Raw genomic sequence first — 25,597 nt, 5'->3', positions numbered from 1 at the left:
AAGCCGTCACACCTAATTCATATCCTGGTTCTTTGAAATGCATTCTCACAATGTATAGTGTACTGGTCATGCTGCATTTAGATTTAGGTCCCAAAAGTAAGCTCTTTGTTAGTATATCATTTCAATTAATGTGCTAATACATGAGTGTGAAAATGGGTAATGCAAATGTGAAATGAAATGTAAAGTAATTTGAAACGCAAATGAAAGGTGTGTTCACTCTCATGTAGTCACAAGCGCTTCATGCACACTTTCCCCGAAGTCTCCATTCCTGCAGACTCTGCCTGAGGGAATTACCCGGTGAGGTTACCGGGGGGAAGCTCGGATGAGTTGAAAAAATTAAAGAAAGGTAAACAGAGAGGACGGAGTCCGGCATTTTAAACACTTCATCAACATAAAGGATTTAAGATGATGCAGAAGGAATGACGGGCTTTATTACTCACCTGCTTTATTCATCAATTCATTGTTTTAATATTGCTTAGACTATTACATTTGACAATTACCTTTCGTCTCATAAAGCGAGAGCTTGGAAGGTGTTAAAAAGAAATCGCAACATAAAAAACGGCATGTACCTAAACTAGAAACACACATCCTTAGATTTAGAGAGAAATAAAAAGCTGAACTGGTAAAAAAAATAATAACCCAACCCACGTGCAGAGAAAGTAGGCTACCGGCCCAAATCCAGCAAGGTCAAAAGGTCACTTTACGTGTCTCTCTCTCAGCCCCCCACCCCCCATGTTGTCTCTCCTCTTCTGGAGTAATGGCAGCTTGCTGTCAGCAGCACTCCGGCGCTCCCGACCCCTGAGCGGTCCCGACAGCAGCGCTGATGAGATCGCTCACCGAGCACCTCTCTCCGGGCCGAGCTCGGTCGGAGCTATTTTAGATGGCGGTTGTTCTGTTTTATTTATTCATTAGCTTCAATCTTTAATTTTTTTTCTTTGTGGTTGTGTCTGGGGAGAGTTTTTCCGTGCGTGATTATTCACGGCTCTTACTTAGCTCTTACTTTTTTTAACTTTTTCTTTCCTCCTTTTTAAATCCCCCCCAAAAAATACCTATCTGACACACTTTTCTCCATGATGCCTCATTTAAACATTAGACCTGTCACTTGTATAAGAGGGTGGTGGTGGTGATAATATATTATTCAGAACTTCTAATTCTGGGACGTTCATTGTGTGGCTCTGTCTTCACCCGTCTGGTTCGGTATCGTCTTCATCAGGTCTCTGCTGGTCATCTCTTATATTAGTGACAGTGCAGTTAAATATGTATCATCTTAAATACACTACTCGTTTGTTTTGGGATAATTTGGGGAACTGAACACTTGGATTCTTCATGCCTCCTTCTTCTTCCGGGTCATCTGTCCGTCTCATCCATTCTTGTGAACGCGATACTCTCAGGAACACCTGGAAGGAAATGTCTTCAAATTTGGCACGAATGTCCTCCTGTTCTCAAGGTTGAAATAATTTGCTCATCCCATTGGGAATATCTCAAGAACAACTTGAGGGCATATCTTCAAATTTGGCACGAACGTTCACCTGGATTCAAGGATGAACTGATTTTTGTTGCTCAAAGGCCACAATAAGTGATATGCTTATTAAATACAATTTCACTCAAATGTCTCAGAGGATAAATTGTGAAGTGATGACATTTTGGAAAGACATGCATGTAAACTGACTTGACTGGTTGGTGGATGCATATTATTAGGCAGTTACTTTAGTTTGAATGAAAACGCCACTTTGAGCCAGACTCTCAAAACCGCGAACTTTGCAAATGTCGGCATTAAAAAGGCCAAATCTGGCAAATTTTGGCAGTTTTCTTGCAGCTTTTCTGATGCGATGCTTCAAATTATGCACAATAATCTGTCTGAGTCAGATGTTGAGCCACCACAAACCGACAGAGCTTTGGACTCGACAGGAGTGATGAATGCCCTCCTTCCAAAAGGTTGTTTAAATGATGGCGGTGGCGACCAGTAGGGGATCAGCTTGGAGCCCTTGAGATCTGATGATGGAGACAGCCATAGAATACGAGCCAAATCATGTTCAAGCCAATCATGGTTATTGTTGTTTTTAGACTTCACGAACGGTATTGGAGTTCAATTTTTTTTTTTTTATCGAAATGGATTTTTGACCTGCTTTTTGTTTCAGCTATTTAACCGTTGTTAATAATTTACCATTTAGTCTCCCAACGTCTTCCAGTGAGTTGTTCCCAACGCACAACAAACACAAGCCGGTGCTGTCTCCAGCGTTCAAAGGCTCTGCTTTTAAATTATGAGGTCTTTGGCAGATTTTCGTCCAGCTTTTAGCTTTTAGTACCCCGAGTCACAGTGTCTTTTTCTACCTTATTTTATTTTTTCACACAGAGAGTCTATTAAGGCCGATACAGCCCTTCAGATTCACTTCCCTCGCTTCATGAAAGGCTCGGAGTTGAATCCTCTCTCTCCGTCTCATCTTGTGGTTCATCATCTCTCTCCCTCTGTACCTCTCTGTCTCTGTTATGCCATATATCTATTATTCTCCTCACTGGAACTAGTCTGTTAACTACTGGTGTCATCAAGGCTGCTGAAGCACATCTCTCGGTGGTTCTTATTTATTTTTGAGGAAACCCTCTCAGTGAGCCCTTTCATAACCCAACTCAATATAATCAAACTCCAGCATCATACTTCTTATATTTTGACTCAGTGCAAAGGCAACGGAAAGTTACTTTTCCCCTTTTTCCTCTGAAATCAGTTGCTATTGTCGCTACGTTCTTCAATACATTGTAGGAAAAAAAAAAAGGTTGGAAAACTCAGGACACACCTGACGTGGCAGTAGCACAGCAAATTAATTTTTTATATATATATTATGTTGTTGTTTGTGAGTTGTGAAACGAGTCTACTTTTCCCGATTCTTTAAACAGGATTTTTAGCAGGGTTTCCGCGGATCCTTGAGACGTCACCGAGTAGACGTCACCGAGTAGACGTCACCTAGTAGACGTCACCGAGTAGACTTCTCCAAGTAGACTTTCATATAGAAAAAGAAAAATACACAAAGATAGGAGGTTTTTCCCCACTTTTCCTGGATCCTTTTGCAGATAGGAGGTTTGGCATTTTGGCAATCGATATATAACCCACAGGATTCTTGAGTTGTTAATTGAAAGATTGCACATACACTCAGGCACTGTTTCTCTGGGTCCTCTGCCGATATAAACATCCGTTAGCTACAAGCTGATGCACCGGGACGCATTTAGATTGGAAGTCTAAGAATATCGCCTTCGTAATCATTGACTACCGACTTTCCGAGGACTACAGCGCCACACCGCTCTGCAGTGCCCTCGCCACAGTTTCAAGCAGCCGTAATGAATCTCTGCCTAATTGGATCAGTCTGGTTAACGCTCCTTGTGGTATTAGGCCTGACTCATCTTTGGCGTAATTGGATTTCTCTCTCTTTCTTTCTGTATGTGCCGTTAAAACAGACATAACGAGTCGACAGATATGTGTGACTACAGCAGAATCAGGCGGATATGTTGTGTTAGTGAAGGCACAATCTGAGTGTTTCAGCGCGGCGGGATCGGAAAATCAAAGTTTCCCTCGCTGCTGTTGATTTAAAGAAAGGCCACACGAGCTGTTTCTGAATGAGTGAATGTTCGGCGTCACAACTGGGTAAACATATGTGTAACAATGCACTCACGAGCTAAGTGCAAAGAAGCAGGCGGGTCCCTCTTGTTTATGTATTGTCATATTACAACTGCAGTCCAATACCATTAGCATCACAACATTGCTGTCTCAGTAATTGTGTATGAACCCAAGCCAGGTTTCTCAGCCTTCCCTGGAGTTGTTTTTATTTTCAATTATTATTTGATCACCTCTATTTAGCATCCAGACCAGGTCTAAGCACTGCTGCTGCATCTACACATCGGTGATTGTGTTGTACATTTAAATCCCATCACTGTGTTGCAATCTCGCTGCAGTGCAATGTCCAACCGTATCTCAAACCTCATCGACAAAACAACATAAAACATACATAAATATGCAGATGATTTGGCATACAGCAGGTAGATGCAATTGGAGGTATATTCATTGTTTATTAATGCAAGCATAAGGGCTTCCAACAAATCAATAGGGGATGTGCAGCAACTGTATCGGTACACAGTAATTCAGCATACATGGATCTCCCGCTCCATCAACAGTCTGTTTGAGTGCAAAGCTCGAGATGAGTTGAAGTGAAAAGCCCCCCTCTATTCACACAGGACTAATATTACCAGAGGGGGACGCACAGTGATTTGTATTAATGGTGCAGATCATGTGGGATTTTATTCTTGTGGGAATCTTCCGTGTCTGCCAAGACAGAAGTCCCCTTGATGATGCTAATCTCATGGAAATGGTGGTCTCAAATATTACGTATTTCTCAGCCACAGTTTCTGAATCCTTTTTCTCCTGGATGTAAAACAATATTATAATGTTTTTCCCGTGTTTGGAAACACCAACAGTGCAAAGTGTTCCTGAAAAAATATATATACCTAGACTGATACCAACCTGTTGATGTGCTCTGTGCCCCGGCCAGCAATTAAAAATCATTCAACCCACAATGATGTATCGCCTATCAACCGTACTCCCACTGCAATGTGAAGATATCGGAATTTCATAATCCCTTTCTGCTGTAATTGTCGTTGCCAGACTACAGTGGAGTCACCTCTAATGAAGCAACCTGTCGCCCACACTCAAGGTTAGTGTTAACTGCAGCTGACGCACAGCAGTGCATAAGATGTACATATACAGTCCATCATCACCTCAATGGTCTTTTAAAGATCATTACGGCCCTGGAACCAAATGAGTAGATTAACGTGACGAAGCTGCCTCTGCTGAAAGAACCCAGATAATCAAATACACACTGACGCACAACTGCAACGCTTTTGTTTAAGCATTGCACCACAAGGGTGCAATGCTTAAACGAGAAGGATGTCAAAAAGAAACGGCAGTTCCTCAAATGGCCACATGAGGCTGAATCCCCGTAGACCAGTGGTTCTTAACCTCATTGGAGGTACTGAACCCTGCAAGCTTCATCAGTACATTCACCGAACCCTTCGTAATTGGAAAAATAAAATATGATTTCTTCAAAACATAGGTATATATTTTGTTAGTGCACAAAATGAACCATGCATCAGTTGCACACAAAATCACTGTGTTCAAAGAACAAAATCAACAAAACATGTGTTTTTCAAATGGGTCCACTTGGAAAACAATAATACTTCGAAAAATCAACACTTTGTTTTCACTTTAACTTTCTTTTAAACTATCTTTTAGCAGAGTAAACACTTATCTTCTATCTTGTCACCACTAAATGCGTCCCAGCACAACGTAGAACGTAAAGATAGTTCCTATCACATGTAAATACAAACAAAATCAATATTCAAGAAAACATTTGTACAAATAATAATATGTAAACAAGCCTATTAAATAATGACATGAATAATATGTATGGCAGTTAAAGGGATCCTAAAAGCAAGTGCTGTCCGGATTTCCAAAAGCCGGATATATCTTACTCTTCTGTGCTATATAACTCCATCGTTGTCCAACGACTATTAAAAACACATCAGCGAGCTTTCTACTTTGAGTCCATCAGCGTCCTTCTGCAGTGAACGCACGAGAGCACTAACCGTTTATTAATCTGCTCCCGGAAATAGCCTCTCAAAAATAAACTTTATCCTCATGTTGGAGTAACGTTTGAGTGCCCAGCTGTTTTTGGGACGTTCTAAGCCCCCCACCCCCCCAAAAAAACTATATATTTATGAACTATTTTATATTATTATATATACATATTATATAGTGCCCAAGAGCAGTGAAATTATTGGACTTGGACTTTTTTCGACGGCTATATTTACTCAAAGAAAACATAAATAAATAAAACACCAGTCTAAACCTGCAATATTATTATTTTATTTTATACAATTTTTATTATTTATAATTTCTGGGCGGATTTATGAGTTCTATTTTTCATGGGTAGCCAGGGTAAAATACAAAAAAGTATAATCAGTATATTATAAATACAATCAGCTCATCTCTAACACGCCGCAGGAGCACAGACGCTTCTGAGACGGAGCAAAGAGAATCATGTTTCTTTATCTGATGCCTCGCTGCTCTTTGATAAGAACCCTGTTGTGTCCGGCAACGCGCTCTAAGGGGGGGTGTCAGCAGAAATACAGTACAGATACATGGGGGGAGAGGTGAGAGCAGGATGGTGCTGAGGGATTAGGATGTTGATAATGAACAAGGATGGAGTGGAGCGCCATGCAGCATTACATTACATTTCATTTAACTGACGCTTTTATCCAAAGCGACTTACATTTGCTCTATACACCGTAGACACAGCAATGGGGAGCAATGCGGGGTTAAAAGTCTTGCTCAAGGACACATCGACATGGACTAGCAGAGCCGGGGCTTGAACCACCGACTGAAAGACGGGCATGTTAGCCACTGAACCACAGCAGACTGTATATCTCAATGGAGAAAACCCCCCCAAAAATGTTAGTCTTTTTCATGTGGACATTTGCAGACAGACAAACACGGATGGAATTTAGGCCTTGAAGATAGGGATCATATGCCTTCCAAGACATATAGGACACAGGAGGAACTTTTCTTTTTTTCAAACACTTTCCATTTATACACAACACTCTGCAGATTTGAGGAGGGTTTTTTTTCTTTCTCTTTCCAGGAGAGATTATATTCCCCACACTCACATGCTCGCTCATAACTACTGCAGAAAATACTTTTGAGAGCTTATTTCATCCTCGGCCGTGTTGGCATTAATGTGAGTGTGGCGGCTGAAGAGCGGCCGATATTTTAAGCCCTGTGTTGCTGTAGCTGCTGCTGCAGCTGCAACATTGTAGTAAATAACAATAAACACGGTGGGAACCAGCTCCACTGAGTCTCAGCGATCAATCACAGGCAGCTTTGTGTGCTTTGTGTTACACTTAGACACTCTTCATACACACCTACACAAAGTCAGGTAAGGAACCAGAAAGCATCAGAACTTTGGTCCCTCTGGAGTCAGACCAGATGTTGTGCAATTTGCACTGAGCATATACTGAGAGTGGTATGAACAACACATGACTGTATTTGGTGTGAGTGTGGATTGATGCTATATGCATGTTTGAAAACTGAGGAAATATAACTTTTAGTGATTGTCCTGTTGTGTTGTTCTACCAGCTGGTAAACACGGCTCCAGACTGTTTTTAATAACCATTAAACCATTTCAACCGTCCCAAACGTAGTTATTTTAATAAAAATACACATTTCAAATGATTCAGAAATTTAAAAAAATACTGAGAAATAAAAAAAGTGTTGGTATTTGATGATGCATTATGAGCTGCTTAGAGCTTAACATCTATTTGATTTTGATTTGAAAAGATTTCCTTCATACAACTTTATAAACTTGAAAGTTTTTTGCAAAAAAGCTACATTTGAACGTCTCATGATGAATTTGTTAATATTTACAGATAAGAGCTTGAACGCATCGTAATGTAACTCAATGGAACCTCCGTTAGCGTTAGCCGTTAGCTCCGATGCTGCTAATGTTACGAGCTCTCCTGCTGCATATTTCAATGCAGATTTGTTGTTCAAAGTGAAACTAGAAAGCATTAAAGATGATCTCCTTATCATATACTTTTGATGAATACAACAATCGGCAGTAAAAGTTGACATGATCGAGAAACTGAGCAATTAATTTACGGGAATTTCATGAATATTATTGATCTGTCCCTGTCAGCTTTTTTGCTCACAGCATTATTGTCCTGTACATTCTGCCAGTGTACAGATCTGGTCTTGACCACTTTCTGAAGGTCTCCCGTCTTGTCTCAGAATATTTTTTTCTCTGCCTTTATCTTTAAAGCTCAGAATGTCATGAACACAACTGCAGGGATACGGCGGAACTGCCTGATGTATTTGTTGACATCATTACTGCGATTGCTCACAATAAAACAAAACAAAGGAAAATTCCCACACTCAAAATTTCACCTCTGCAGAGTCGACAGGCATTCCTCACGGTGCACTTATACATGCGCATCATTGTTGGTGCACAGCTCCCAGATCAGTTTGAGGAGCGTCTGTGGTTTGCATGTTCCACATTTCCAGAAGTGGATCCTACATTGTGGGACTTGCACTGGTTCTGGTCTTGGTCTTGACTTGGTCTCAACCCTTTAAAGGTCTCGATACACTCCGGTCTTGGGCACGACTTGGTTTCGGTTTTGATGCTCTCTACTACAAAACTGCGTCCAGCTCAGTGAGTTCTTGGATCCAGCCCCATCGATGGTAAATGGACCTGGACAGCGCTGTCCTCGTCTTCCGACCACTTAAAGAGCTGTAACACCCATTCACACCCATTCATACACTGAGGGGAGGAGCTACGATGCCACCTGCCCATCAGGACTAGCTAACGTTCACACAGCATGCAGCTACGGGAGATATTTTGGGGTCAAGTGTCTTTTCCAAGGACACATCGACATAAACTAGCAGAGCCGGGGGTTGAACCGCCGATCCTGTGATTGAAGGACGACCCTGCTCTTACCACAGATCCACAGTCACCCAGAACAATAATTAATATTAGTGTAAAATGTGGTTGAGAAAGAAGGTATCAAAGAATCAGACAGATTTCAATAAACCACTTCTGTGACCTGACCACCTGCTTATCACTAACAAAGAAAATAATAAAGAATAAAGAAATCCCAAACAAGCATTTGATAATGCGGTAGCAGTGAGAGCAGTGGCGGCGTCCCAGCTCCACCGGGTTGCTCTTTCAAAAGAGCAGATAGGCCGGTATTGATCCGGTGATCCCCGTCTATCAGCAGAACCAGCCAGATGAGCCCGGTGACATTTTGTCTGAGGCGCAATGCGCTTTGCAGAGGCCAAGTCGGCCTCTCTCTCTTTCTCTCTCTTTTCATATCAGTGTTCATACTCTACTGTTTATGGGCTCGCTCTCTTCACCCCTCTTTTTTTTTCTTCAGTCCTCAGTGTGCTGCTTTTGTTTCATCTCTGTCTTGTCTTTTTCCTTCACAAATGAATTTAATTAAATTCCATGTTTGGTCCTTTATTTAACTAATTTCACAACATTCTGCTTTCTCTTCATTAAACTGTATATCCTCTTACCTCACTTCATTGCAATTATTTAACATGTGTCATACCTTATTTCCATTCTCAAATGTTAACTCTGCACTGTCCTCAGATTAATAATAATAATACTAATACATGTTGTTTGTATAGTGCTTTAAAAGGTACTCAAGGCCCTTCCCATGGTAAAAACCAACAATATAAGCAATAACAATAGAAACAAGAGAGATGACATAACAGAATCAAAACAAAAACATACTGAACTAGCATCACAGGTTAAAAATAGATTTAAATAAGCGAGTTTAAGTGAAGATAAGGGTGATGGAGGATGTCTGAGGTGAGAGTTCCAGAGGGGCCATGGAGAAGGCCCCGCCTCCCCCCCCCCAGGTTTGATGGACAGAGAGGGGAAGGAGGTTGGAGTCTGCAGATCTGAGGTCTCAGGGTGGGAGCGTGTCAGTGCAGGAGGTCAGGGAGGCATGAAGGGGTTCAGGGTTGTGAAGGGCTTTGTGGGGGATGAGGTTGATCTTGATCTGGATTCTGTGCTGTATGGGGAGTCAGTGGAGGTTTTGAAGGAGCAGGGACATGTGGTCTCTGGTGCGTGAGTTCTGGATGTATTGTAGTCTGTTGATGGTTTTGGTGGACGTGCCAGACAGGATGCTTTTGCAGTGGTCCAGTCGAGATGTGATGAAGACGAGGATAAGTGTTTCAGCGGCTGAAGAGGAGAGGGTGGGGTGTAGACGGGCAACGTTTCTTTATATAACAATATTCATTCCTCCATCGCCATTTCACTCTATAACTTCCCTCCATTTACATCCTCGCCGATCAATAATCCGGAGGGCTCGGTGAGAGCGGCAGAAACATCAAGACATGGGGAGGAAAAACGGGGTCAGTGTGTGCTAATAAGGGACGTGACAAGTGCTCTTAATCAGCTGTGACCACTCACTTTATTCTCAAGCTTTCAGCCATCAGCCTCGGGCCTCTTCATAAATCAGCCAAAAGCTTCTCCACTTGCGCTTTGTTCACCTCTTTGCGCCCGTGATTTCAGCCTCAGCTTGATTTGAGTCTGTGTGTGTGGCGCCGAGTACGACGGTGTGTTTTCCTTCACTCTCATTGGCCGACTAAAAAACGGCCTCGGTTTTGCAGAACGTCGAGGCGCCGGCTAACCTGCCATTAAGAGAGAGGTCCCGGAGGTAATGGGTAATTTGTGGCACTTAATAGAGAAAAATGGCTCAGAGTACGAAGTTTATATTAAGTGTAATTATCTTCCAGAGTTACTTGGTGAGGTGCTGCTGCATCAGTCGTCGTTTCGAGTGTCCCGAGAGAGTCCGGAAGAGACCCGATGATCAGTTCCAGACTGAAATATCTTTTGGATGGACTGCCAATCAAATTGGGTTCAGGCGTTTATGGTGCCCAAAGGATGAATCCTGATGTCTTCGATGATCCCCTGACTTCACCTCTATTTGTTAGTTTTATGTGTTATCGCCTCGTGGTTGTTGGAGCAGTGCCCAAATTTACAAGTGGATAAAACTACTGGTTTCTCTGTTGCATATGACTATAAAAGGACTCGGAGTCAATACAAAGTGCAATAATTTAATTGTAGATGTGATTTACTTCGTAAAATATTCACGAATAGATTATTACAACTGGAATCAGGACATTTTACATCACATAGAGATCATCTCTCCGTTCAGCATCTCCATCAAAAGCTTTTTTTGTTTCCTAAAGAGACTTAAATAAGTCCACTTAAGACTTAAATAGGTCCACTTGTCACTCAAGACCAAAACATCTTTGTATGCTGGTGGCAGGAGGTTTGTTCCCTGTTCCAGTTGCAATGCACTAATAATGGAATGTGAGTATGCAAACAACATAAAAACTATATATTTTGTGTTGCTTCTTCAGGTATTCTGGTTGCCGAAAGAACATCAGTCATCTATGATGATGTATTTCAGTTAATATCTGGAAAATGAATGCTCAGCCAAAGGCCTTCAGCTCCAGATATTGTGTGAGTTAATCGTCTTTGTACATTTTTACAGGAGGATTCTGTGAAAAGTCCCAAAACATTTACTCTCACTAGGAATCAGCTGAGTCTCTCATTTTGTATTCCAGTTGGTTTGCTCGGGGAAAGTTGCACCACTCGGAGTTCAATGCAGCCAAAAGTGGACAGTTTGTTCTTATCTGTGCGCACGCCGCGGCCCCGAGGGCCCGATGCCGTCCATTGATTTTTCAGCTCAGCGTGCACGTCAGCAGCACTTTGTCCACCCGCGCCGCACAGGGGAGACGCTGTTTGACGGCACGTCTCTGAATCTAATCATCCACAGCTGCTTCTCCAGCACATCTGTAGGACCAGCCAGTGTTTTATTTTGAGCCACCGGAAAACAACACAAAGGCTTCACACACAAACAAAAGAGACGCCACAAGGACAAGTTTTGGCAGCTGAACTACATCCAAGAAAAGCTATCTCTCCACTCTCGTCTTCTGTAAATGTCACACGCTGGTATCCTCCTTAAGGCATTTGTGATTCCGGCTTTATAGCGAAATCCCACGTCAGCGGGCCAATAGCTCTTCTGGTCCAATTAGCTGGACTCAACGCCTCTTGGTTCCCCCCCCCCGTGAGGTCGGATTAAACACAGAATGAATACAACTTTGTTCTGTTAGACTGTAAATGTTAAAAGGAATTTAAAGAGCTGGCCTCAGGTATAAAAATGTGTGTGTGTGTGTGTGTGTGTGTGTGTGTGTGTGTGTGTGTGTGTGTGTGGTGTGTGTGTGTGTGTGTGTGTGTGTGTGTGTGTGTGTGTGGTGTGTGTGTGTGTGTGTACAGTGGCATACGTGATCGGGCTTCATCACAATCACATAGCGAGTTGACTGACGAGATCATAGCTTGAAAAGGCGGTCGGTCGTGCTGCGCCTCCAGTTACGCTCTCATTCACTTAGGCTTGCATGAAAAAGGAATTAAAGGGAGGGAACTTATCTTTGTCTGTCGAAAAAACGAAGAAAAAAAGTCAGAATGATAAAGCAAAAGTGTAAAGACTACTTTTTTTAAAATATACAAATCCCTTGTGTTGCTATGCAATTATCAGCAGTGTTCCACTCAAAAGAAAAAAAACAAACGCATCCTGGAAGTCTCTGATTATAGTGGACAATGCCCGGTCTCAATTTCCCCAAAGCCCAGCAGAGCTCGGCACCAGACGGGTATCGAGAGAGAGAGAGAGAGAGAGAGAGATAGAGAGAGAGAGAGAGAGAGAGAGAGAGAGAGAGAGAGAGAGAGAGAGAGAAAATATGAAGAGACGCCGGATGCGAGGCCGGACGGCCAGCCCGCATTGTCTCGGCTCCACACGGAGCGTCTGAACTTGTGAGTGCCGTTATTAATAAGCACTCCGCCCGCAGCTTAGACAGGAGGATTATCACACTTTTAGCCTCTTAAGAGCCACAAGCAGCCAACACGGCCTGTGAACATGACTTAGCTAAATGTCAGACAGCTTGTGCTTTGTTGGAACTTATTTACGCGTTATTGTCTCTGTTTGTGTGAATGAGCTGCTGCTCATGTTCTCTTTTCTCTGAGCAAAATGGGAGAGGGCAAACGGTGGGGGGGGTGGGAGGGGCAGCCACCGGTGGGTAACCGCCGCCTGGACGGGTGTTGCTAAGCGTTTAATCTCCCGCGTTTGGAGAATACAAACGATCTTGTAATCGTGCCTCCCGACCTTGACATGGGCAGCAAGGTCGCGAGGGAGCCGAAACTGTTTTTCATTTCCCACAGATGCTTTGCCGGGACACGGAGAACAATTAGTGGACTGGGGAAAGAGGAATTGAGTCCGTCTTACTCCTCCGGGCCCTCGGGGTCGTTACCTGGCACGCCCCCAACGCCACGGCCCCTGCGGCTGATTACTGGTACTTAATAGTGTAGTCAATGCTTCCAAGTGCAGTTGGACTACACATACTCATTCAGGCCTGCAGCAGTTGATCTATTACTTTACGTAGAATTAGATTTAAAGGAGCTGTATTTAACATTCTGAACATTAACATACCTTGTATCTATGTAAAGACACAGAGGAGTGATGTCTGTTCTTTGTTTGTGTCATTGTCCAAGCCGCTCCTCGCTTCCTTGACATAGTCGGGCGGGTTACAGTTGATAGCGCCCCCATCAGGCAAACACTGGTACCGTGTTGAGAGCCATCGAAATGCTCCCTAATCCGGCACTTTGAAATGTTTGGCCAGATTGAAGCCGTGAACCTGTGACCCCATGAACCTGTGACCGGGAACTGGTCGCTCAGTCTCATATTTAAAAAATGTTTTGCAGACAACATTTACACATTACAAGTCATTGGTGTTGAAGTTCTTCAGCGTGAGTGAAGTGAGCCGTGGAGGAACGACCTTAAACACTTTTGGAACAATTACTTATTGAGACACTTTTTGTTATTTCCATGCATGCAGCTACGTGATCACAGTGACCGGCTCATGTTGCCTCATACATTCAAGCCGTGTTCAGCAAAAAATTTGTATTGGCCGAAGTTACATGCTAATTTTATCGTGATGGGAAATCATGTAATTTAGTTAATGGGAGAAATCTTGAGTAAATCCAGTCGTTGAAGGACTTTTTATCACAGCAAAATTAAATTAAAATAGAGGGAATTATGGCCAGTCTATCATTTTGACTAGCTCTAAGCAGCATATATTGTTCATGCAAATAACCACTTTAGATGACAATAAGAAAGAATAGAACAAGAAGATTACAATCGCTACATCTTTTGATTAGTTGATACAATGTTTCTAACTTTAGTGAAAAAAATCAAACATCATATGTCTTCAAATGCTTTATTTGTCATATTGCTTATTTGTTTAAAGTGGTTTGTAAAGTATGAAAATCTTGAAATGTTGATCGACTAATTGATAAATAAGCTAATCGTTTCAGCAGTGTGTGTGTGTGTGTGTGTGCGTGTGCGCGTGCGTGTGTGTGTGTGCTTCAGTCCTTTGTGTCGCCTTTATGTAATTAAGGGACTTTGCTCCTCCGACAAAATCCATTGTTGAATGTGCTGCGAGTTAAGATTTGATTATACTGCAGGAAAATTAAATTTCAGTTTTCCGCTGTTTGATTATAATAAAAGCCTGGACTTTGCTCTTTTAAGTATAAAGCCAGTAGGATTTTCTCTTTATTCCATAGAGGGATAATAGAGTGACCCCCCCTCCTCAGCATCTAATCAACACAACGGCCACGAGGCCCTTCTGCATGTGTGTATTCATTTCCTTGTCGGCGTAAAACAGCCTTCACAGCGTCCCATAACCGAGATGTAATGTTACGTTTGATACCTTTTATTGCTTTAGCAGTTAGAATTATGATTCCATTTTTATCGTTTTAAACAGTGTTGCCTTCCCTCTGCCCTGACATTGACTTAATTCATGTGGTGCGTCTTGTTTCTCACAGCGTTGCAGCCAACAGTTGCCTCCTTTTATGTTTACCCGGGTTTCCATGGCAAATAACACAGCTTGCTAACATCAAAGGTAAAAAGAAAAAAGAAAAGGGGCAGACGCAGTGCTTGAAATTTCAAAAAGATGAAACAGAGCTAAAACTCAACTGGGTCAATTAAGGGTGAAGCTTTGCTTTTACTCCGAAACTTTGTATGTGATGTTAGAACGGTACTTTATAAAGGATAAACAATGAGCCATGGAACTGTTATTGCTACATCCTTAAAACAATTCAACAGCGCAGACTTGCTGCAACTTCTAATTATAAAAAGTCAAGTCGATGCGGGGCGACTCCTCTGGTTGTATACAAGTCTATGTTTCATGTGTTAAAGCTGCATTCTCTCTCCTGACCACCAGGGGGCAACTCCTCTGGTGGTCAGGCGGGGCTACTTTCTGAGTGACAGGCCGCCGCTATCAGCGACGTATATCCGTCTTTATGTCACTCTTCCACAATCCAAATATGGTTACTTCCCTTCACTGGTTGCAAAAATGTTGAGGCTTCTAAGGGACCATTAGTAAACCATTAGTCTTCACAACGACTACGTCCACTTCTTATATATAGTCTATGAGTGTAGATCAAAACTGTCAAATTGACTCTCAAACAGTCATTCAATAATTGATGTCTTTGCTTGACATATAAAATATAAAATACACATTAATCAAATTCATTCTGAACCGGCGTTGCTGCCTCAATGTGGGCGCCCCTGTAGGAGCCGCTCCCGTTGGTTAATATTGATCAAGCTTTTTCCCACGATCGCAACGTGTAAACTCGGGGCAGGTTCTCATATAGAAGTATGTTTAATGTATTACCCTTGACATTTTCCAGATGGGTTTGAGGAGGCACCAGATGCCCCGCTTGTATCCATCTGAGCCGTCTCGTTTTTACTGCTGTGGCCGAGACACAGCGGCCTATAAATTACAACAGGAGATTGGGGGGAGAGTCAAGCTCACGGAGTCAGGGATCAAACCGAGGGTGAACCGTCCGGCTGGATCAGCAGCTTTTTGGCTGCTTTAAGTGCAGATAGATTGAATCAGGAGGGGAAGAAGCAAGGTGTCCCAGGCAGTGACAATGGAGATGCTGGCGTGTGCTTTTGTGTGCGTTTTTGTGTGTTTCCTTGGGGCTAGAGCAGGTAAGGCAGAAGGTGTGAGCTCTACATGCGCCTACTGTACACACGTTCAGGTGTGCACATTTTTGCGTGTTTGCATTCGGATGTGCTCACCCGTACGTGCGACCGGGAGGTGTTAACGAGGACACCTGGCTGTTTGCTTTGCAGGTTTTCGTTTCCAAAAAAAGGTTTCTCCTCGTTAGCACCGTCTCATGGCTGTGATCCGGTCTGGAGGTGTTTGGCGTGAGCTTTTTCTTTCTTCTATTTCTGTTGCATACTTTTTTTACTCACAATTCATCTTGTTACTGGTGGTAATTTATATGTTTCCTTTATTGTATTGTTCTTGCATACATAATGCATGTAATGTAAGGTGTGCAGGAGATCTATCGTAAAATAGGGTTGTAGTATTTACAGCAGATATATTTTCATATAATATCTGTATATATATATACAGTATTTAAGAGCGTCTACACTCATTCACAGTTTTTTCTCTCATGATGAGACACTATTTAAACATTCAGAATGGCCCCTCGATGTGATATCATGGTGGGATTATGTTGACATTCAGTAGTTCATTTTTCCTGCTCGAGGTCTCCAAGTTCTCAAACTGCTGCTGCAGATAAGGCGTTTGGTTGACCAGCTGTTACGCTTGGCAGGAGAGGGAAGGTGAGCCCTCTCTGCCGGTCTGAGTGGTGCATCATCAATGATGCTATTAGAATAATTCTGCTGCTGAACCCGAACAGCATGTTTCATTAGAGGCTCATGTTGAGCACGAGGAACCAGACAAAGTAATGAACAGCCATTGGCTGACAAATAGTCCTAAATTAGTTTCAGAGTCATACTTGTAGGTCTATGTTAATGTTGTTAAGGGTCTATAGAAGTCCATGCTTCATGTGTTAAAGCTGCATTCTCTCTCCTGACCACTAGGGGGTGACTCCTCTGGTTGTTGAAAATGACTCTACTTCTCTCTTGATTTATTCCCTCAGTAAACATTGCAAACATGAGTTTATGTCTCAATCTCTAGTTTCAAGTCTTCTTCAATACAGCATGATGTTCATTTCGTAAATGATGGTCATTTAGAGTCAAACAGACCATAAAGCAGGGTATGTTTTAGGGGCGGGGCTACCTTTGGCTTTTACCTGTCGTTGGGACCCTGTTTCCTTTCCTTAACTAACTCCTCCCTCTCTCTCTCACCCTCTCTCGCCCCTCCAGCCATGCCGGACCCAGACGGCGGTCCCTGTCGCAGGACTTACTGCGGTCGAGGCCGACAGTGTGTCCTGATGGCAGAAACCGGCCGCGCCGAGTGCGTCTGCCAGGAGAAATGTCGGCCCTCCTTTGTGCCGGTGTGTGGCTCGGACGGCAGGTTCTACGAGAACCACTGCGAGGTTTACCGCACCGCCTGCCTGGAGAGGAGACGGATCTACGTGGTGCACAGCAAGGACTGCTTCTTCAAAGGTAGCGCTCTTCCTCTTCTTCTTCCTCTGATGCTCTGAAGCTGCAGAGGGGAGACACACACTTTTGGACACCCTTGTAGTTATCTGAAGGGACCACCAGCAGCAGTGTGTTTTAAAAATAAATGCATTGTATTATATGTGGGAGCAGGTTTACTGGAGGGTTTTTATCCAAGTACAGTTGTCCCTCACTATAACGTGGTTCACCTTTCACGGCCTCGCTGTTTCGCAGATTTTTTTGGGGGTACTTTTGCATGCTTTTTTTTACAGTGTACAGTATGAACGTGCATTGTGTTCTGCGTCCTGATTAGCTGAGGGACTGTACTGTACACCATTGTCAATCAATCTCCTCCGTGCAGTGTCTCCTGTACAGTAAAGAATGCATGAATGATTTACATAAATGTTCAATCGCTAGCAGTGTGACTGAAGTGCTGTATGTTTGCACATTTCCTACCCGAAATATAAGAATAATATCGATGAAACAAACTGCAACGAAAAAGGCACCTGCGGTCGCACCCAAAAGGCACAGGAAGATGCTAACCATCGCAGAAAAAAGTTGGACTTCTGGACATGCTAAAGGAAGGTAGAAGTTACACGGCTGTAGGGCGCCATTACGGAATAAATGAATCTTCAGTTCGTTACATAAAGAAGGAGGAAAATAACATAAGGACGACAGCAGCAATACGTTTTAACAGGGATGCAAAAAGGGTTATAACTGTCCGCAACAAGACCATCATAAGGATGGAGTCTGCTTTAGCGCTGTGGATCAGTGACAGCAGGAAAAAGAACATTCCGCTGGACACCAACATCATCCGCACAAAAGCTGAAAAACTTTATGAAACCTTTGCTTTGAGAGTGTTTAAATAAGAGAGAAATGTGAGAAATGTTAATGCCTGTCTGAGAAAAGTGTATAAAAGAGTGTGGTTAGGGTTTTTACGGCCTTAAAACATGTATGATAATTAAAAAAAATAAAGCTGATTACTTCACGGATTTCGTCTATTGAGGGTTATTTTTAGAACGTATCCCCCGCGATAAACGAGGGACCACTGTAGTTGCAAAAATATAAAATAATATTAATGATGATTCATATTTCTGTATTTATTTGATTCAAATCAAATAACTAATCCTGCAATTTATTGAGGGAAATTATGTACATTTGAGATGAATTGGCATTGCGTCCATGACATAAAGAAAAAAGAGGCAAAGATTTTTTTTGATTACGATTTTTTTGTAGAAATTTAGACTAGACTAGAATCTTTCCCTTCCTAATACGAAGTTTGATACCTGCACTTGTGTATCGGCTGATACCGAGTACTGATCCGATCCCAGTAAAATCATCTTTTGGGATGCAGCGATCGGCGAAGGAGTGAGCCATTTCTCATCTCTGCTGAGAGTCGCACATGCTCAGTGCGGACCGGGTCGAGTCTGTTTAGCGTGAAATGAGCCGATAACTGACACGATGGCGTGATATTGGATAGATAGACGATCCAGCAATGTAGGTTTCATCAGAGCCATTTTATTTTGCAGTGTAACTTCTGCTCCAGCACGGAGACAAAGTGATGCTGTGTTGAGTCTTTGATGTCTTGCTGCAGGTGTGGCACAGTTTAACTCTTCTGAGGTTTCTTTTATAAGTGAATATTGCCCTGAAATGATGTTCAGGTACCCGCGAGGCGCAGTGGGGCTTTAGTCTGATGTCGGAACATTTAAACGGAAACATAGTTTTACAGGTAGACAAAGCGAATGTTTTGTCACATGTTGCCATCTGTGGAGCTCTTGTCACCACATCAATCACTGTAAATCACGACGTGTCTGTCAGCTCAGAATGAAAGAATGAAATAATTTGGTTGCTGTTGTTTTTTGGTCTTTACATCTGTGGCTCAGGGTGGAATTAGTCTGGGAAACAACAGGTGTTTTTATTGTGTTTATCTGTGTCCACCTCTTCTGTGTGTGTCTCTTCTGCACACACACACACACACACACACACACACACACACACACACACACACACACACACACACACTGGCATCTGAATCATTTTATAGTGACACCCTTATAGCTGATTTAACAAGGCATCTTTTTAATGTTGTGTTTTCATGGAGGAGGTAAACAGTGTACATATGTTATCTAGACAAGATTTAACACTTCTCCTTGCACTTGCATTGCTCATGCAAACATTTACATAAATAAATGTCCACACACACACACAGACACACACACACACACACACACACACACACACACACACACACATACACACACATGTCTAACTTTTGAGAGGCTCCTCCCCTCTGCTCCATCAATATCCTCGCATAAGTTACCAGCAGGTTACTGTGTACCACCAGCTCTCTGGTGGTAAATCAATGGAGTCTTTACTCCTTTGCTATCACTCATTTGCAAAAAAAAAAGTGCACTCTCAGCCTTATCATCAGCGTGGTCGCTCCATCATGACTTCAATTTCCAGGTGACAGGTGGGAGGGATTTTATAGGATCTTATAGGATAAAATGCTGATTGTATTTTGGAAATGTATGAATGTAACACTGCAATTTGCCGCGCTGCTGAGGCGGTAGTTCTATGTTGTGGGTTTTTTTAAGGTTTAAAATGCAGTCACACATGCATCCGTACCATGCGCCATGTTGGCGTCTCCTCATCTTTAAATTTAGTTTTCCAGGTCAGACGACACTTACAATCTCTTATAATCCCTCAGGAGTGTGGATGTTAAAACAGAAAGTAGGAGCAATAGGTATTTAGAGTGCACGGTTTCATGTCAACGCGGTGCAAAATACAGCCGCTCACACACACACAAACATGGCAGCATTTTTAGTCGTATCACGTCAGGGAGGGAAGGATTCCTGGCAGACACAACCATGCATAGCTAATCCACATTAGGGCTGTTCAGTCGGCACATTAGGCTTATACTGGAGATGTCTGAATGCAAACCAGCAGGAGACAGAAAATGTTGGAAATCAGTCAGATGTCACGGGAATTACGGGCGTGTGTGTGTGTGTGTGTGTGTGTGTGTGTGTGTGTGTGTGTGTGTGTGTGTGTGTGTGTGTGATTGCAAAGAAATGATTGCACCTGACATACAAAGACATGATTGGAAAGCATGTCTCACAGTGTGCTCTGCTAGAGACATTATCCACAATAATCGTTTATTTCTTTTAGAACACATAACAGAGGAGCCCTGATTCCATTTTGCTCTCCTCACTTCATCTATAATGTCGCTCTGCAAAGTGCCAGAGTGACCCGGTTCGGATGATGCAACTCGTGAATCATCCGCAACGTTGATATCAGCCGCCGCCGCCATCTTTGTTTGTGTCGGTGCTTCACTTCGTGGGTGCTCTAGGATTCAGGTTTAGAATTATTCAGGGTGCAAATCATAAGTTTCACCCAATACGTTATTCATGTGAAATTTCAACGATATTACATCGACCCCCATCGAACCCCATTTCACACACACACACACACACACACACACACACACACACACACACACACACACACACACACACACACACTCCGCCAACTAAAAGTGCCACGCACTATTTACCCGTGCCTGGTAACGTGCATCCATGTTTACACTGCGTCACATTTTTTTTCTTCTTTTTTTTCTATTTGTTTTGATTATTTATTTTCATTTTTTTTTCTTTTTTTTACTCTGTCGGAGAACAAGCCCCTTAAAGAGGAAAATAGATCCATTGTCTCCTTCCAGCTCTTCAGTGAGCCGTGTGGCAAAATGTTTCAGGCTTTTTTGGGGGGGCTAATTTTGCTTTCAAATTTTATAAACCTCAAAAAGCTCCACCGTGAAAAGCGATTCTCGCCGTCAGCTCTGGGGCGATGGTCAAAGTCACAGTCTGGATTCTCCTCGTATCTGGAAAGAGGATCGCACTACTGTGTTGTGTTGCTGACCCCCCGTCACCAACTCTCACTTAGAGGTGATTTGAGGTTTTGTTTGTGCATAAAGCTCTGACCTCATCACAACCTCTTCTGTTCACGGTTCCACCAGCAGGTCACTGAGGACGTCTCGCTGCTGCTGCCTCAAGGCTGCCAAACACCGTCATCCACTCTCCTTATCTGAAATACTACCCGCACGTTGTGGCCGTCAAGTGCTATAACATTCCGCATTAAGATCGTGCCGAGAGATACAAAGATTCGACTCATTGATCCTTTTTTTTAATACGGGCTATCTGGTAACCCTAAAATGCATTAGCTTTTGAGTTTTAGTGCTGATTTTTTTTGTCAAACACGATTGTTCCACAGTTTTATAATCAACCAAAACAGTCGGCGGGTTAAAAACGACCGCTCTGTGTGGGAGAGGCCCCTCGAGGTCACTTCCTCCATGGCCAACCGGCTCTTGATCGGCTTTAAAAAGGCCCGTGGTGAAATGGTGGCTTTCGGCTCTTGTAGGGTATTTACAGCTCCCTTAACCCGGACTTAGTGCTCGCTACTCCCTCCCTCTCTCCATCCCTCAGGACCAGCGAGGCCCCCCTTCTCCCAATGCAACTGTTTGTCTGCGGAGATGTCGGCAACCCACCTGACCCGTCTTGACCCCCGTGTGGTTTATTTACCATGCTTTGTGGGCGGGACTAGTAAATCGTAAATTGTATATATATCGTGATTTTCTCTATTTGCCTGATTGGACGAATGTCCCACTAACTTCGTGATCATTGATCTTCCCTGTTCGGAGAAAATCTACCGACAATAATAAATCCTCCAAAATTATGTTATTCCGATACATTTTACTGAAGGTTTCTATGACTCGTCCTGAGGTCTCATCGGTTGCTCACCAGCTTCAACTCCTCTGGGAGGAAACGTGTCTTCTAGCTGCACAGCTTCCTTCTTAGCGGGTGTTTTTCAGGCGAAAATCCTGAAGAAATAACAAAGTTTAAAAGATTAATAAAGGCAGACTGTGTTCGGCAACTTCATTCACGGCAGATTACTTTTTTGTTTTGATCTTTTTTTATATATATTTGTGGGTGTATACTATATGTTATATGAGCCAGCCAGGGCAGCTTTACTTCACTTGTATTCGTTGCATTTTATTTTTTATTTTACATTAAAAACAAGGCGGAGGATTCAATGGCTCAAACTCGACCTGTTGAGGCGAAACGCAGTCGTAAGGAAATGTACCATTCGTTGGTAAGCCGGTCGTCCTTCAGCTTGAAGGAGGCTGAAGCCGGAATCTGACCCGATAGCCCCGGTGTGTACTCTGTGTGTGAAGATGTACTGTACGTGGTTTGTGACTGACAGGTCAGGTGATTGTATTTTGGGTGAAAAGGATGACTTTGAACCTCTGGATGGGTGTCTCTGTTCAAGCCGTCGTTGGTGCCTTTGTGTTTAGCTGGAGCTTTAATCCATAATGATTCAACAGTGGGTGTAGACATCATAATAACATTAGAATGAGAATGGGAAGAAACACTAATAAAATACCATATTCACATGTAAATAGTGAGCTGTTACACACCAGTGAAAGAGACAACAGGATGAATGGCTTGTCATTGTTACACATTTTCAATAAATTTAATCCAGTTTTTTAGGATTTCTCTAAGCTATTTTGAGCTCTTCGCTTTGCAAAGACACAGCGAAGGAACACACAGTGGAGTGAAAGTCTCAGGAACAGCACAATGATACATTATTTGGGGTTATTTGACCCCAAGGACTGATATCCGTCTGCACTCAGACCTGATAATCCGTTTAGATCGAATGCCTTGGAACAGGTTTTTCATGGAGGATGTCGTGTTTAAAAAAAATAAATGTATGTGTATGTTTGATCTCTCTCCGTGTTGAGTTATTATTTTCCTAAATATAGTCTGATGCATGCTGCAACTGAGTCGAGTGAAACACAAACACAAACGTGCACATTGTGCCCCAGATTAATTAGTAAGTTATGGAAGGTCATATCAGTTCTCGACCAATAACTCTGACTCTGCTAATTGGTAAAATAAGAAATCACAAGCATAGATGTATCACTTCCGACCCCGACTTCTGATTACAACCTCGTTCCTCTGAAAATATCTGAAAGAAAATAACTAACATAGTTGTGTTCTTTCCTTTCATCTTCCAGATGAGGAGGAAGAACCGGTGAAAAATAAACCAAATGGACGGCTGTTTGCATTCGGTCATGTGAGGCCATCTGCAGGATCAGCCACTGAGCCCGTGATTATATAATATATGTTGATTATATAACATATGTGCCGATAGCGCTCCATATAACAACGATTTGGAAAACAACCAATGCGTTAAACCAGACACCGTATTGTTGATTTAAGAGCTTTATTGTTGACTCACCATTTAGTTTCCTGTTCCTCAAACTTTTTTTCAATTCAAACAGACCTTGTTTTTACTGTTAGTTTTGCATCACCTTATATTACCTTGAAAACAATTGTTCTGCATTCAGTTTCAATGTAGTTTATTTTGTATAGCCCAAAATCACAAATAAAAATTTGCCTCGGAGGGCTTTACAATCTGTACACATACGACATCCCTGTCCCAGGACCTCACATCGGATCAGGAAAAACTCCCCCCAAAAATATAGAAAACTATTTCACAGGGAAAAAAGGAAGAAACCTGGGGGAGAGCAACGGAGGAGCATCCCTCTCCCCGGATGGACAGAAGCAATAGATGTCATCTGACCAGAATGAACAACGTAACAGTCACAGCACATTCAATGAATATGACTGAAATTATTCATATAATGAGTAGTAGGCATGGTCCACGATCCAGACAACCACGATCCATGTCAGCAGAAGGGCATCAGCAGGCCGCCATGGCAGGAGGCAGGAGGCAGGAGGCAGGAGGCAGGACCGGCTCCAGGCAGCACAGTCCATGGAAACTTGAGGCGAGGAAGCACAGAGGCTCCTCGGAAAAAGTAGAGTTAGTAATGTGCATTGAAGAGGCATTAATTCATCCAGAGGGAGAGAAGAGTGAGAGAAGAGAAAAGAGGAGCTCCATGTATCCTAAGATGTCCCCCAGCAGCCTAAGCCTATAGCACTTCTAAAAATCTCTGACGGAATCACGGGGTGAGTTGCCCTTGTGAATCGTGAGGGGAGTTGTCTGACTCTCCCTCTCCTGAGTCAGCCCTAACTATAAGCACTATCAAAGAGGAGTCTACTCTTAAATGCATTCATGTTATTGAAACATGCAGAAACAAATGAGACCAACTTAAGTTAACAGGCTCATTAATTGTATTCTTTTCATCATTAAACACACAACATGTGTGTGTGCTGCTTTCATGTTCAAGGCTACAAAGAGCAGAAAGATGCAAAGTTCAGGCTCAAAGGTGGACTGAAGATAAAACATGTTAAATAAAACTATGAAATAGAAATTCTGCAGATGTATTTGGCAGCCCGTACATCTCCTGCTACCCGCCTGTTGTGTTTGGGAAGGACAGCAAATGAGTCAGCCAACATTGTGATGGTAATTTCAAGTAAAAACAAAAGCCAAAATGATTTCAGATTTTTAAAGTGAGGATTTTCTGCTTTCTCCCTTCTCCTTCTCTGAAACAATTTACCAAAAACAATTACCATGTGTATGACCAGTGGTGTATAGTAACGAAGTAGAAATACTTTGTTACTGTACTTAAGTAGTTTTGGGATAACTGTACTCTACTTTACTATTTATAGTTCTGTTTACTTTTACTTCACTACATTTTGCAAAGAAAACTGGTACTTTTACTCCGATACATTTCCCTTGAAACCTTCGTTACTCACTACAAAATCAAATCTATCTTTAGAAGAAAAAAACCACATGTGGAACACAGACTCCACGAAGCAGGTTTTGGAAATCACAATATTATGCATTGCCCTCTACATCCTCCAGTCCAGCACTCCCAAACCTTTATGCGCCACGGACCGGTTACGTGAAGACAGTGTTATCAAGGACCGGGTCCGACCTCGGAGAGACGACACCAGACGTGTGTTTGTTATGTCCAGTCTACTCCTAACTAAACCTTTAGTCCAGTCTACTGCTTAACTTATAACGCGCTGCACAAAGGCAGGATGTTGGAATGGACGCAGGTTTTCGTTCTTTTTTTAGCGATCTCAGGATACTCTGCCTTGGTTTTAATCCAGAACACCGACAGAGTTGAAACAGTCTTAAGTTTCAATTTTAGAGTAACGTAACATCTTGATGTGTGTCACTAGGTTCCGTCTGAGGTTATCACAGACGGATGTATCCGGTCATTTTTCACAATAAAACATCTTTCCGGCCCTGATTTTTTAAATTTCATTTTAATTTTTCATTCATTCTTTCTGTGTGGCCCGGTACCAAGAGACCCACGGCCCGGTACCGGACGGAATGAGCATACTTATAACCACACTGTTACAACTCCTTCATAGTGTCATATTGCTTTTGGGAGAATTATGATGATAAGTTCATAGTAGATGCAAGAGAATACTTATGTACAATATATTATGTTGAACATCATATATATGGATGGATCACAGCCAACCCAGTTATTTTCAACACAACTCATTGTCCTTGGTCATGGTGGCCACAGCACTTAAAAGAATAAACT

General features: G+C 42.6%; 1 protein-coding gene across 1 annotated transcript in view; it reads left to right on the top strand.

The window, feature by feature from the left end:
* Positions 1-25,597, top strand: part of fstl4 (follistatin-like 4) — a gene marked incomplete at its 5' end in the record, with an annotated part of 204,905 nt that overhangs the window by 71,528 nt on the left and 107,780 nt on the right. Inside the window, one exon of the mRNA XM_079214541.1 lies at positions 16,846-17,088. Within this exon, the coding sequence (XP_079070667.1) occupies positions 16,846-17,088 (243 nt within the window). The remainder of the gene's footprint in view (positions 1-16,845; positions 17,089-25,597) is intronic.

The sequence above is a fragment of the Taurulus bubalis genome, assembly GCF_910589615.1.
Source record: "Taurulus bubalis genome assembly, chromosome: 2".
NCBI classification, from domain to species: Eukaryota; Metazoa; Chordata; class Actinopteri; order Perciformes; family Cottidae; genus Taurulus; species Taurulus bubalis.
The sequence above is the reverse complement of the archived record's forward strand: the minus strand, read 5'-3'. Positions and strand labels throughout refer to the sequence as shown.